The sequence below is a fragment of the Meleagris gallopavo genome, chromosome 15 (genome assembly GCF_905368555.1).
Source record: "Meleagris gallopavo chromosome 15, MGAL_WU_HG_1.1, whole genome shotgun sequence".
Lineage (NCBI taxonomy): Eukaryota > Metazoa > Chordata > Aves > Galliformes > Phasianidae > Meleagris > Meleagris gallopavo.
In genome coordinates, this window is record NC_139418.1 from 11907501 (window position 1) to 11921609 (window position 14109).

Genomic DNA, 14109 nt, shown 5'->3' on the forward strand with positions numbered 1-14109 from the left:
TCAGCTATGAATGGCCTTGTATGCCCTGTGATAACATTGGCGTGTCACCAAAAGGTCACGGGATGGTTGCAGCACCATTAAAATGTACACACCTGAGCAAACCTAGGACTTCTGGAGGCTGCAATGTTTTATACATGCACTTCAGCCACTGTGGAAAACATTGCAAGAGCCTGGATGCTGAGCAGACTCTGCTATTTAGGAAGAAAACCAAAGAGCTGGATAGCCTGCAAATCCCAAACTGTGCTCCACTCTGCATTCAGATGTATTCAAATGGGTCTCACTGATTTCACATCTGAGGTTTCAGCTTAACTTGGGAGATGCAGCAGTGGGTTAACCAGGCTGTGCATGTGAGCACAGTTTGTTTCTGGAGGCTGGCTATCGGATGCAATGCTGGTGTAGACATTGCATTAGAAAAAAAAAGGAAAAATGCTAAACACAGTGAGACACAAACTTGAAAGGACTTTAAAAAGCACGGAGGGCTGAACCGTCCACCAGCAAACCTTGAATAACAATAAAACAGATCTTAAAAAAGGCCAAGGATTCTGCAGTTCCCATCTTGGACAGTTCATACATGTAGCACTCTGTACCACACTGAGAAATCCTCATCAAGGGATCTGTTTTTCATATTTCATAACTCTCAAAAAAAGCCTGTCTGTGAGCAAGAGGGATTTGCTGACCTCCACGAGCCCGCGAGGCTCTGCCTGTTGGGATCCTGTCCGAGCACTGAAGCCCTCACAAGGACTGGGAGCCTCCTTCAGGCAGAGTCCAGCCTTCAAAAAGCAAAATCCAGAGGCAGTCAAACTGGCCACCAGTCCAAGAGAAGGCAAAGGTGTAGATTTGAATACTTTTCCCTTTTTTAACGTAACAGTACCATGGCCAGAGTCTAACTTTGGATGCATTTAAAGCCAATAGAAATGTGTGAGCGTAGCTAGAGAAATAATTTGACACTAAGTAAATCACAATTATTTCTGTCTTCTTAAACAGAATACAGGTTAATTAGCACTCTCATGTCTGAACCATCTGCAAAAGATTAGTTCACTAATGAGCCAAAATGCACTGCAGCTTCTGCGTGGGTGCAAGTTGTTACAAAGGAAATGCATTGCAGTTTTCCTGAACGCAGTATCAGCCATAAGATTTCTGGAGCTGTGGCCTAAGCATGACATGGTATTGCTCCTGTGGGGCTTTTGTATAACTGCCTTTCTCTTCAGTCCATGGGGAGTACATAAATCATACAGTATTTTATCTTGAGACTATTGATGTCTATTGATGATGATGAAAGACTTAGAGGTCTGGGGTCCTGAAAAAAAGGTGTTAAGGTGCTTTTACTTTAACAGAGAACATTTGGTGTTCGTTCACAGGCCCTAGAAAAGCCAACTCACATTCAGGGCATTTCTGGGGAGTTTTGCTGTCAGGCTGGCTGCAAAGAAGAATTTGCTCTCCTTTGTTTCCATCTCTAAAACCTCCCTACTCCTTGAGCCCAGATTCAAGTTGGATTTCTTGAGTTTTCTTTCCTCTCTTTTGGAGGACTTGGCTTTTTGACCTCTTTCTGATCACCTGTCCAGCAGGGGAGAAGAGCTCCTCCCAGGCAAGTGAATAGATTTTGCAGATGCATGACTACCTCATGTGAGACAGGATCACATGCTGGTGTTGGAAAGTGTCACTTCTGCCCTCCCATCATAGCCCTTCTCAGACATGATTACTGCAACTAAACTGTAATGTTTGGAAACCAAAAGATGTTCAAAGCTGGGTTTACTTCAGGAGAAAAAACTCTTCTAGCAGACCAAGAAAACTAAATGATGGCCTAGGAGGGAAATCTGCACCCATTACAACTCATATAATTATTTCTGTTCTTTCAGCCTGCTTTTCACACATCAGTGACAATATACTGGCATTTTGTTCTCAAGAAGGAGTAAAATAAAAAAGAAGAAGAGCTCTCTTTTAGCATCTTGCTGGGATCTTTTCCTAATCAGCTGTACTAAATCCAGGAAAACCCTGCATATCTACAAAAGGGACAGGTCACCGCAAAAGTGAAAATGCAGCCCACTTTCTCAACAACAATCTAAGATAGGCCTGGCTCACATGTACCTCCAAATCTGGCTCAGAGCTTTTACTCTGTGGATTGATGTGAGTGAAGATGAAGCCTGAGTAAAAGACATGCTGACCATGCTATACAGATGCCTCATGAATGCCACCTTGCTCAGAGCAATCTCTCAGGTGCAGGACCCCAAAGGGAAAACAGACACTACATGAAGACCATATGGAACTTACTAAGATTAAAACAGTTGAAACAACAAGAACAAAACAAACATGATGGGACAAAACCTAACAGCAACTCTTCCAAAGAAACACCATAGAATGGAATATCAAGCATTTCTCCTTTGCCATTAGGCCCATAAGATATTTGTTCTACATGCAGTTGGGATGAAGAAGAGGAAACAAGAAGAAATGTTAGGAAGTTTTGGAATCATGCCTAGCAGAGGTATGCTTGGAGCTGCAAATTATTATGACTGATGAAATTTTCTTTCCTTTTTTTCTTATTTCTCTTAGAATTATGATAAATGGCTCCTTCACACGCCAACAATTACAAGGCAGGTAGGATGTTCCAGTTTGTTTGTTTTTATAATATAAAAATTAGGTTACAATATTGCTATTTAAAAATAATGAGATCTGCATCCTAATTTCCATATTTGCAAGACAAAACAAACAATGGCAAGAGTGTGATGGAAAACATCTAAAAACTACGAGAACAGATCCACTTTTTTTGGAGGGCTCCAAGGCACTTCAGAGCCTGAACCACACTGAATGCAAGAATCACCTTCTGGACAACCTGCATTGCATTTATAAATTTTTCTGAAGATACCTCCAGCAATTGCTGATATGGGAAGTATTGAACTCAATTTGATCTGACTTATTAAATGCAGTAGCCCAAATCCTTGTGCTTAACCCACTACCAGTTGGCTTGGCTTTCATCTTTTGGGCTGTCCTTGGTTCAGGAGATGTGTGACCAGCCAAATTCATCAGTGAAGTCTCAACTAATTGCTGAGATAATCCAGAGATCATGGTTTAATTGTCTCTACACTGGGTTTCATCACAAGCAAGCATAAGGTCACACATTTGATTTTGGTCAAAGTATTTTGATTAAAATACCTTTAATAAATAACTAAATAACCATTTATGACATCTGAGGATTTACTGATCCTACTAAACCCTTAAGAATCATATTCTTCATGAATGTAAGATGAAGAAATTGCATTGCATTGCATTTCTGAAAGGAACCACACCTCCAGTGCAACTCAGATCACAATACAAGTTTGCAGATTGTGGTAGTGCTGCTGGGAGCAGGTAAGTTGGCATGATGCACATTGCAGGTGGCCAGCTCACACGTCAAGAGCGTGGCTGCATGCAGTGCCCAAGCTTTGCTATTAACTCAAATCTGGGTGTGTGCTTTTCAAGTGTTTTCCTTTTAAAGGAAAGTCTCTGAAGATACTCCACATGACAGTTGGCAAAGGCATGTGAGAGATACGGGCCAGGGCTCAGAAATGCAGGATTTGTGCCCTTTGGCCTTAAATTTGGTGCTTGCCAAAATCTGGCTCTGGATTACCCAGTAAGTGAAAATGTGCACTTTTTTTTTGCAAGAGTTCTTAAAACTGGCTTCTCACTCTTCCCAGATAGCAATTCCTCTAGGAAACACCAAAATATTTTCCCCTCAGAGCTCCCTCTGCAAGCATGGATCCAATCCAGGGTTATACCATTCTCTGCAAAGCTCTGCACTTCACATGGCACAGGATGAGAGCCCCATTCAGATAACACTCTGTGAAACCAATGGTTACACCACAGCAGCCCCCCTGCCATCATGTAATACAGCAGACACATTCATAGCAAGTGGATCAGCCAAGATCCAGTTTCTAAATGCAGGGCTTGAATGATTAGGTGCTCCCACTGAGCAGCAATGGCACTTTATTTCCCTGCACATAACAGTTTTTGTACTCCCTTTCCTCCACCTCCCCCACCTTGTTGCCCCAAGCTTTCATGACCAACATGGCAATGGAGATTGAACTGTGTGCATACATTGATTTGCTGGGTGGGTTGGCAAAGGAAAGCAAATACAAGCTACTTACCTCAGTGCAGACCCCTTTGGCGTTGCAATGCCATAGCCTTTGGAGTCCAAGTTACCTCCCACCTTCATGGTGTCACAGGGCTTCCGCTGCTCGATGTACTCGTTCATGGTGGACTCCAAGAGGTAGGCATACTTTCCTTTCGACTTCCTCACCCGGATCATCCCCTCTTCTGTTGTCCTCACAAAAACGGAGGGTTCAGCTGACTTCATGTATGTCCACATCTTCTCAAACACTGCTATTTTGGATCGCTGCGTAGGACAGCACAAACCCAACAGAAGTGTTAACAGAGGTTGGGGTGCCAGCTGGGATTTCCAGGTGAGACTGAACACTTACCCACAGAGCAGATGGACCAACGAAGACAAACAATGTAACAGGATGTTAATGAACCTCTGGCCATTTCCTGCACCCAGGTCAACCCTACCACCTTGCTGCAGGAAGGGCAGGATATCTGTGCCAGGCAAGTAATTTTATTGATCAAACCAAAGGCTAATCAAGCTGGAAGTTAGGAGACACCTGTAGTGTGGGGAAGCACACAGATATTCCACATTTCTATTTACAGTTGCAGAATATCACAAGTGACACAGTCAGCCATCTGAGCAGCCACAGGGAAAGCAGATTTCTGCTGTTCTAGGGGCAAGCACAGCAGGTGCTAACATGGCAAGGGGAAGCAAGAGAGAAAAACAGACCTGGGCTGAAGATGAGAGAGGACATTCCTGGAAGACTTGCCAACAAGGAGCTAAGCAAAATTTTTGCATGAAAGTTTCCTTTTTACCCTAAAAAACTCTTTAGTGGAGCCAGCTTCCAGGGTCCCATAGGCGATTTCCGTCTGCTTGGCCAAGTCCTCTGCACTCTCAATGGGAGAAACCATCCTTTCCACTGTGAGGAAGGCAGCCAGGTTAGCTGTGTAGGAGGATATGATGATCAAAGTGAAGAACCACCAGACACCACCGACTATGCGGCCGGAGAGAGACCTGCACACAAAGGGGAGAGGCAGACAGGAGGGGTGTGAAGGTCCAAAAGGTGCAGCTTGCTCTTGCAGGCCTGTCATTTACCCAGGTGCTCTCCTTAAGTCATGTTCTCCAGCTACTTCCAGGGAAGCCAAGGCTCTGACTCAGTTCTCAATCTACTGAAGATAGAACCATAAATACAGACCAGTGGGGTTCACCAGGTCAATTCCTCCACCAAGACTCCACATTTCTAAAAGAGATGCCGAATCTCAGAGAGGAGCTACAGCCTTAATGAATAATTTGCCTACCAACATTTTCTGGTTTGTTCTTAGCAGAGGGCTAGACAAGATGTTCCTAATAATGCCTTAAATTCTAAGCATCTTGCACAAGCTGCTATCAAATACCCAATTATCTGTAACCATTGGATAGTTTTAGAGATAAGCCAAGAAAGCATTAATTTATATTAAAATCTTTTCAAATCATATTTAGGAGTAAAAGATATTTTTTAGAGCCATGTCATAATTCATGCATTCTGCCTAAATTATTTATACACTCCTTCTCTACACACAGAGCTTCATTCCCAGTGGAGGATAACTTACAATGCTGTTTTATAAAGCCAGACATTCTGACAAGGGAGCTCCTGTCCATGAGAAACACTTCATTTCTCTGTGGGAGACTATGTCTTAGTGTTGCTTTTCTGCTGACCTGAGTCAATCCCCAGAAATATGATTTATCAGATGGTAATGGAGATTTCTCATTCCAGCTCAGGGCACTGGACCGGATCATGACAGCATGTGTCATGCTGTGCTGGGTCTGTGTGAAGCTGCTGTGACTTAATGTGGGTTAACACAACCTGACAACCACAACCTATATGCTCTGTTGCTCCAACGAGAAAAGAATCCTGTGCTGCTAATCACTGAAATTAGAGTTGGAAAGAGACTAAGCCCACACAGCCCACCAGCTGCAAGACTTATAGAGATTACACACTTCTAGTTTGTCCAGTCTGGTTTGAAGTGCTGCTGATATACTGGGAGCTGCTCCTTCAGACATCAGGTAATCCCCTCACTTAGATCAACCCAACCCAAAAGCTCTTCAGACCAAAATTTGAGATCACTGCCTAGCAGAAATTAGGCATTAGCTCTCACGCTTGCATTCACAGCACATGGGGCAGAGTGGAGAGCTCTTATTTTTCAGGTCTGCAGCCCACAGGCATGGTTCCAGCTACAAGACCAATGCTGCATACTCTGTCAGCATCTCATACAGTGCTGGATAGACAGAAAGCTAGGCACTGTTCTTCCACCCTATCTTCAACTCTCCAAGAGAGATGTCACCAAACAAGTCACGGAGATGAACAGTGATCCCATGGCATGATTCACCCCATTTATCCCAGGTAGAAGGAGGTCCTCTGGAGACCTCTGTTTCTATTGAGTTTTGAAAGATCCAGAATCATGTGGTTGGACAAGACAACAAATCTTCAAGGAGCTGAAGTTAGGTGAAGTAAATGTCACCATCTGTGGAGAATACCCAGAGCGGAGGGCTGACAGCACAAACATATTTACCTTGGGTTTTGTATTTGGAGAGGGATTGGAGAGGGAGGCGGCTATGGATTCGGCTCACATGTCTTCAGATTGATGGGGAAGAGGAAAAAAATACCTGTCTCTAATTAGTCTGGATGATGTGTGCTTAGGGAAGGAAGCACTCAGAAAAGGCACAGAGGCATTAAACAAAAGTAACTGGATAATGTCAGATACAACAATCTCTGCTGATGAAGGCCACTTTGAGCTGGCAAAATCCATTTGCATGGCAAATAATCACATTCATCTCCAGCTGCAAATTATACAGCCTTTCCTTCCTGATGAAGCTGGGATATTTCTGTGGCTTGTTTCAATCCCTTCAGCGGCAGGCAGCCGGATTCCTGCCTCTAGACCCTCCGCATCCGAGCAGTATTCATTATTGGCTTATCCCAAGGGGGCTGCCTGCTGTCAGCTGCAGATGGCTTATGCTTCCCAGCCCCGCACCTGGCACTGACAGCATGAAAAAGTAACTATAGGGTATTCAGACAGGGAGCAACAAGAAGGGCTGAGGAAGCAGGGAGAAGGGGTAGGTGATTCTTTCCCATGGGAGCAAGTCAGGAAAGGATGTGTGGCCCCATCATGCATTGTCTCACTTGGCCTCTGTCTACTGCTAGTGCTGCTCAGTTTTCCTCATTAAATGAGATGCTGCGAGTAGGTGAGTGCTCAACCTCATAGACAGTGGAGGAAAGAAGAGGAGATAAACAACTTGCTGTGACTGCAAGCATGGCTGATGCTTCATGTGCATAATTCTGTGTTACATACACTGCTAATGGGCAATGTCTGCCCTCGTTGCTAGACTGACTTCAAGCTAGAAGCTGTGAATTTAAACTGCTGTAAACATACAGCAGAGAAATCATTTAGTATATGGGTTCTTAAGGACATCGTCCTTTCAATCCATGGCTGTGCAGCATCCAACACAAGGGAGCTCTGGCTGCTGGGGGAATCTCTTGGAGGCTAGTGCAATACAAGAGGAAATAGAAGAATTGTCATGATGAAACACTACACAAAGAGATGTGATTCCATGGAATATTTCCATAGCTTGATAGCAGTGGACACAGGTTAAACAGGAAAAACTGGATTTCTCTGGATAACCACAATACTATTCAGATTTTAAGCCAATGCCCATGACTGCTTACCAGAAGTAAGTGGTTGGAAAGACATCCACTGCAATCTTGTTTTGTTACTCCTGCAGATCAAGTGGGAGAGCAGCAGCACTCCCATCCTGGGACGCGTTTGCAAAAGTGCTGTTGTAATTCAAGAGATGATGTTCCATTTCTAGAAGTGACTTCTGCACTTGGGAGCTAAAATCTGGTAGAAAGCTGGTGGGACTTCATGGTATGCCTGTGCTCTACTAATAGCGGTCACAGAGGAATAGCTGTACCTTGTACTTTTAAGTCACTCTTAAGGTTTGAATATCTCACTCCACAACGAAGAAACAGAAAATGACCTAGCAAAGTTCATTTCTCTTCACTAATGGGCAGTATAGGGTTTAAATCCCCTTGCATTAAGAATTGACATATCCACGAACTCATCCAAGCGTAACATGGAGGCAATCGGCTCTCTGCCATAGGGAAATGAGTTTGTGCCTCAGTCCTCTGCAGAGCTAAGGTGAGACGGAACATACTGGTTAGTACTTAAAAGATATCCCATAGCTATGATGTTTAAATTTGCCTGTTAGACATTTGGGTTTACTCTCATTCATCACCATAGTAATACCAGAGAAAAGCACTATCTAAAAAAATCAGACTAAAACAGGAAAGGATAACGGTGATAAGAGACTTTAATAACGGCTAATTTTGGGATGTGGAAAGCCATGAAACAGCTAGATGGACCAGACTGTACATTTTTCAATCCATATAATTACATCTGCAGCCATACTGTTCTTTCTTATACAGCCCAAATTAAGACCTTTTAGTTTCTTCTTCTAGCCCTGCATGTGCTTACTAAAATCATCTCCCATCCTCTCCCAGATTTACTTGGGGTTCTGCCTGCCCCTCACAAAAGCAAGAATGAAGCACTCTTTTCCAACAGCACTCTTGCAGAAACAGGTAGTGAATACTCTGCCCTCGTTATCTGTGGTGTACAATCTACTTAAAATTATAGGTGGTTGGGAACCAGAAATTCCGTACAGTGGAAAATTCTGAAATGGTAAATTAAACCTTAATATTCTCAATTAGAATGAAAAGATAATGGTTGCAAATGCCCTCTAAAAGTAGTATACTGAAAATGGTTGGCTTGAGTCCATCCGAGCTTTGCATTTTTCTACGAGTTAATGTTTCGTTTCTGAAAGGTATAATTTTGACATAGTAAACAATTCTGTTTCTCCTTTCTCATTACTCACACTCTTCTTTCTGCTTTTGTAATACATTGAACTCTTATCTATCACACATGTCATTTAGAAGGCAGTTCTGGAATGTGCCATTTTATATCTGTGTAATGAAAAAATTGAAAATGACCAAGATGAAATTAATAATTTTCATTCTCTTACTTAGGCAAAATGTTTTTTCTTTTTCACTTCTCACAAAAGCAACATCATTTTGTCAGTAGAAAACAGAAAAGAATTGTAAGTTCCTTTTGTTCTCATGCAGTGATTTTTATCATGTTCTAGCCTTAGAATTGATGCATTCTTCACAGAAAAAGGAGAATCATGCAGCTATAATCTTAAACAAAATACAATCCTTGATCAAACAATTTGCTCTTTGATCTTATCCCTTGCAGAAGGTTGGAACAAATAACAGGTGTTTGCCTCTGCATTACAATCTTATTAGAAGCAGCATCATGCACTTTTCAAAAAAACATTAATGATGTAATCAGAAAAATACAAAGTAAACATCGGTGAAAAAGTGTTCAAGCAGCGCCTCAGTCCTCTTCCACTTCTCCCTTCCCCCTTACCAAATGCATTTCATATGGAGAATTACACCTAAACTGACAGCGTTTTAATTAGAAACGCAAATCTGGGATTCTAAAGCCATAGTTGCTTTGGGAGGATTTCCCAGATTTGCTGTTACATTCTATTCTAATAACGGCTCACTTAGTCAACTGACATATTTGTCACTGAATGAATTAATGCAGAACTGTGAAAGAAAAGCTCTCATATGCCTGTTCTGCTGACTGTGGGTCAAATGTACTTCTGGTCTTCTGCCCACACAGATCCTCTGATCTCTGACACTGTTCACTAATTTGATACTGACTGTAGATAATTTCACGGGTCTGTCTGAGGGCTGACTTGGTAGTGCATTAGTTACAAATTTTTTGCTCCCATTTGGCTCTTAGCAAATTTTCAGCATTAAGCTTCATCAGCCCAAATGAGCTTAGCTTCTTCTGTGTGTCACAGACCATCCAGAACGATTGGTCTCACCATTTTATCTCTGACCCTGACACGAATCCTGGATTTATTTGGAAAGTCTGCAGCTAGCCATGGCCACAGGAACAAACTGATGTGGGGATTGAAGCTGGGATCAGCTCTGGGTACAGCCATCAACCACATCTGCAGAGCTCTTATCCTCTTACACTCTGCTGTGCTACTGAGTTTTGAACAAGCTACCATTTGTCATCAGTCAGATTATAATGCACATTTCCTTGTCTGTGCTGTATCATTAATTACCACACTCTTGTTAGTTTGCATTTACTCATTACCAAATCCTATCTCCTGGTACACGAGTCTGGAGTCCTGAGTGCAAGGCTGGCTTTAACACCAAGTGCCCAGAGATTCTTTACACAGACAGAGGTGGGAATGTTTTCCATTGACATTCGCATTTATCTCTCCCAGCGGTACAAATCAACTGTTCCTCATCTCACCTCACAACTGATCTGCAGAGGTAAGAACTGAAAAATTGAATTATCCGTGGGTAAAGTTACCTCCCCCCCCCCAAAAAAAAAAAAAAAGAGAGAGAGAGAAGGAAAAATCTGACATCCCCAAAGCCAAGATGCTGGAAGAAGGCAGTGGAGAATGCAGAACCTCAGCAGCAGCCAGTTCTCCAAGGAGCCTTAGGGTAACTTGCTGATGTAAATATTGCAATGACTGAACATATTGTCGGCAAATACTTAGAATATTCAGTATTCAAACAGGAGCACACATTTCTAGAAGGCTTTAATTATGTCACAGTTTATTTACTGTTTCTTTCCATCTAAGCTAATGGCCTTGGACATCAACGTCTTTCCCCTCCCCCACAGTTTCATCTCTTCTTTTCCATAATATGTTGGATTTCTTTTTTCAATTTCACTTTAACAGGCAAAACTTCCTTCTAAATTTAGTATTCCTGCTTAGTCAGTAATGCATCTTGTCACTTGTGGTACTCCTGCCATTGGAGCTAGGATAGCTGTGGTGTTAAGTACCAGCATGACTACACGGATCAACTACATGCTGTTTTCAAGACATTCACTTAGCATTTTGACAGGTAAGAGGTACCTAATGGCCTAAGCAGAGGACTAGCAGCCACGTGCTCTCTTTTGTTTCTTCGGAAGCCCTACCACCTTATGGGATCCTGGCTAGCGTGCCTCTTGCCTCTAACTCAGTTCCCAGCTGCAGGACAAGAGGATGATTCACATTTATAAACTTCACCTACGTGTGTGGCACAAGCCATTGGTCACCAGGTGGAATTTGGTTCTGACGTTCTTCTGTGCACATTTCCCCCCCTGAAACACTCAATCAGCATCAAATGGAGCCAGCTAAGTAGCAGGTAATTTACAAGCTCAATAGCTATCTGCAGGGTGTGTTCTCCTCTGGTCCTCAATGCCTATGCAATGCAGCCTGCTGTCACACAACCAACAGCTCACCTGCTCAACCAGCCAAGCCTGGTGTTGGAAGCATTTGATGCCATGCAAGCATGAACTAAAATGGTAATCAGCCCTTATAGACTTTAGCAGAATCCATGTGCCAACCTTGCTATAAAAACACAACCCCTGAGCAGAACTGGACTATGCCATTCACTCGAGGGAGATATCATCCCTAAGCAGTCAGAACTGGCTGCTGACATATTTATCCCTAAAACTGCAGGATTATACATACAATCCTCCCAGAGAACTGCTAAAAAAACACAGGAATGAAAAGGCAACAATAGAGAGGTGATGTGAAATACTGAGAAAAAAATAAGAGCTTGATTGAAAGGCAGAACAAATAGATCCAAGGAAGTACATGAAATCCTCTTCAATGTAGGTTCAGTGTGCTTCCCAGTGCTGTGATCCAAGCTAGTCTGAGGGGTGAATGTTTGGGAAGAGGCTTGCTGAGAAATGCAGTCACTTCAGGCTGCTCAGTAGCTCCAGTGAAAGGCAAAGTCATCCCCGTTTTGCAGTTTTGCCAGATATTGCTACAAGGAGAAGCATCTCTTGTCGTGCCTTTGAGCAAAAATTTCACTGTAAAAAAGGCTCTTCGTGTATTTTTCTCACTTTGGTGACATTTGTTAGCTTTGCTGAGAAACATTCACAAGGTGACAAACATAAAATTTTGTCAGAAACACTCGTTGGAGTGCCCTGGGAGATTCATTACTAAGGAACTTCCTCAACCTCAGGTAGCCCTGAATTTAACAGCACTCATCCTTCTTTTTAAACAATGGCCAATTATGCCCATGTCCTTTGCTGTGATATCATACGCTCTCTCTCATCTTCTGCAAAGTCTTCTTGATAAAAAGGCTGTTTTCTTTTTTCCCAAATATATAACATATTTCAGGATATATTTTACCAGTTCTTTTTTTTTTTTTTCCTCCCCCAACATCTTTCTTTAGTCATCTATATGTGCTCAGAGTTTAGAGCTCCATTCCTGATGTTTCTTCTGGTCAGTGTTATAGTAACTTAGTTCAGACCACTACCAGGATGTCTTTGCCTTGGTTCTTGAATTTATTTTTTTATCTATTTTAATCTGTCTTCTCCTCAGATTTCCCAATTTGAGAAGAGAGAGACCCTTTTCATAAGGAGAACATTTTTACGTAGGAAGGTTTCAATGTTATCAATATTCCTAAATTTTAACTTCCTTTTCTCTTCGTATTTGATTTAAAATGGGATAACTGACCAAGATGGCAGATCAGAAATTTTCTCAGTTTTTAATTTTGAAGCTTTCTTTTTTCTAGAAGAGCACAGCATATTCCTTATAGGAGTGGTAGGGAATGAGTCTGGACTCTTTTCCCAGCCAGTGCCTTTTAGAAGAGCCCTATGTGCACAGAAATGTCTCTCTCCTCATGTTTAAACTCCAAAACTGTGAAAACATGCTCAGTGTTTCTGCTGGCCCTATTTTACCTTCTAATATCCATTTGATGATTTCTTTTTGAAGGCTTTGGAAACACAGTTGAGATGAAAAGCTGCTCCCTGCCTCTGTCTGCCTCCCTGCAGCCAGAGATCTTATTGAGGGCTTCAGGGATTAAGTGAGGAGAAAATTCCTCCTAGAGGAGAGCATCCTGTGTGCTGGACTCCTTCAAGCTGGGTCACTGTGGACTTTGTGGCTCCCACGTATCCACGCTGTGCATGTACCTATTGTTGCTTTTTCCTTCCACCATACGAGGACATCTTCACTCTTCCTCTCTGTTCACACATTTGCCTCCTATTACTTCTCATCAGACTGCACTGGGAGAATTCATTAGTGTATATAATATGCTTTGAGGTTGTCCGAATAATGGTGCTGCTACACTTTTTCACTTCTATAGGCTCTTTTATCTGAAGATCAAAGCAGTTAGTTATCATTACCATGACTGGATTATTGCTGCTTAGCCTTTGGATCTAAGGGTAAGAAGCAGCTCTTCTGGGTAAGCGTTAATGAGAATTACGGGATGGTTTTATTAAATTAATTGAATGCCTTAAAGTGTGTTAATGCTGTAGAAAGGGGTGCATCCATGAGCTGTATGCCCTTTCCTACCACCTGATGGTTTGAGCTGTGTGCCCCATGCTGGCCTCTCGGATGAGTCCTGTGAGCAGCCTCTCTGAGATATTTAGTGCCTTGTCCTTCCAAACTGTGAGATCTCATCTCAAGATCTTGCTCTGTCTCAGTGCACTCATTGATCCCTAGAGAAGACAAAGCATTTTAGATTTCTTCCAGGCATGACAGTCATGAAAATATGCACTGGACCAAAACAAACTCAGAATGCCCTGGTGACACATTTGCTTGGCTGAAGCTTTTGAATGAAACAGAGGAAATAACAGAAGGAAGGAAGGTGTGAGGACAAGGTGGGAGGAGACTGTGTAACCTTGTTTGCTCCACATAGCCCAGACCTTAGCACCAAAAACATGACCTTCTGAGAAAAAACTTCACCGTTGGAGAGCAAAGTAACAGCTCTCTCCATCTTTACAACTCACACATCCTGGCATGCAGCACACCCAGCAGTGTGTGAGCTCCCAGTGGGAGCTCCACCAAAACTCCCTTTGTCCTGAAAAAACTGAGCAAAAAGTATTTCAAAGAATGACCGTCCATGTCAACTCCATGTGGCTTTAATCAGTCCTTCATTTTCCTTCCTACTTCTGTCTCTTTGTTTTTCCTCCATAAAATGC

General features: G+C 42.5%; 1 protein-coding gene across 2 annotated transcripts in view; it reads right to left on the minus strand.

The window, feature by feature from the left end:
• Positions 1-14109, minus strand: part of GRIA1 (glutamate ionotropic receptor AMPA type subunit 1) — a 109347-nt gene that overhangs the window by 11903 nt on the left and 83335 nt on the right. For both annotated transcript variants that reach the window (XM_010719161.3, XM_010719162.3), the window contains exons 12-13: positions 4891-5089; positions 4119-4366 (exon numbers count right to left, since the gene is read on the minus strand). In XM_010719161.3, coding sequence (XP_010717463.2) covers positions 4119-4366; positions 4891-5089 — 447 coding nt within the window. The remainder of the gene's footprint in view (positions 1-4118; positions 4367-4890; positions 5090-14109) is intronic.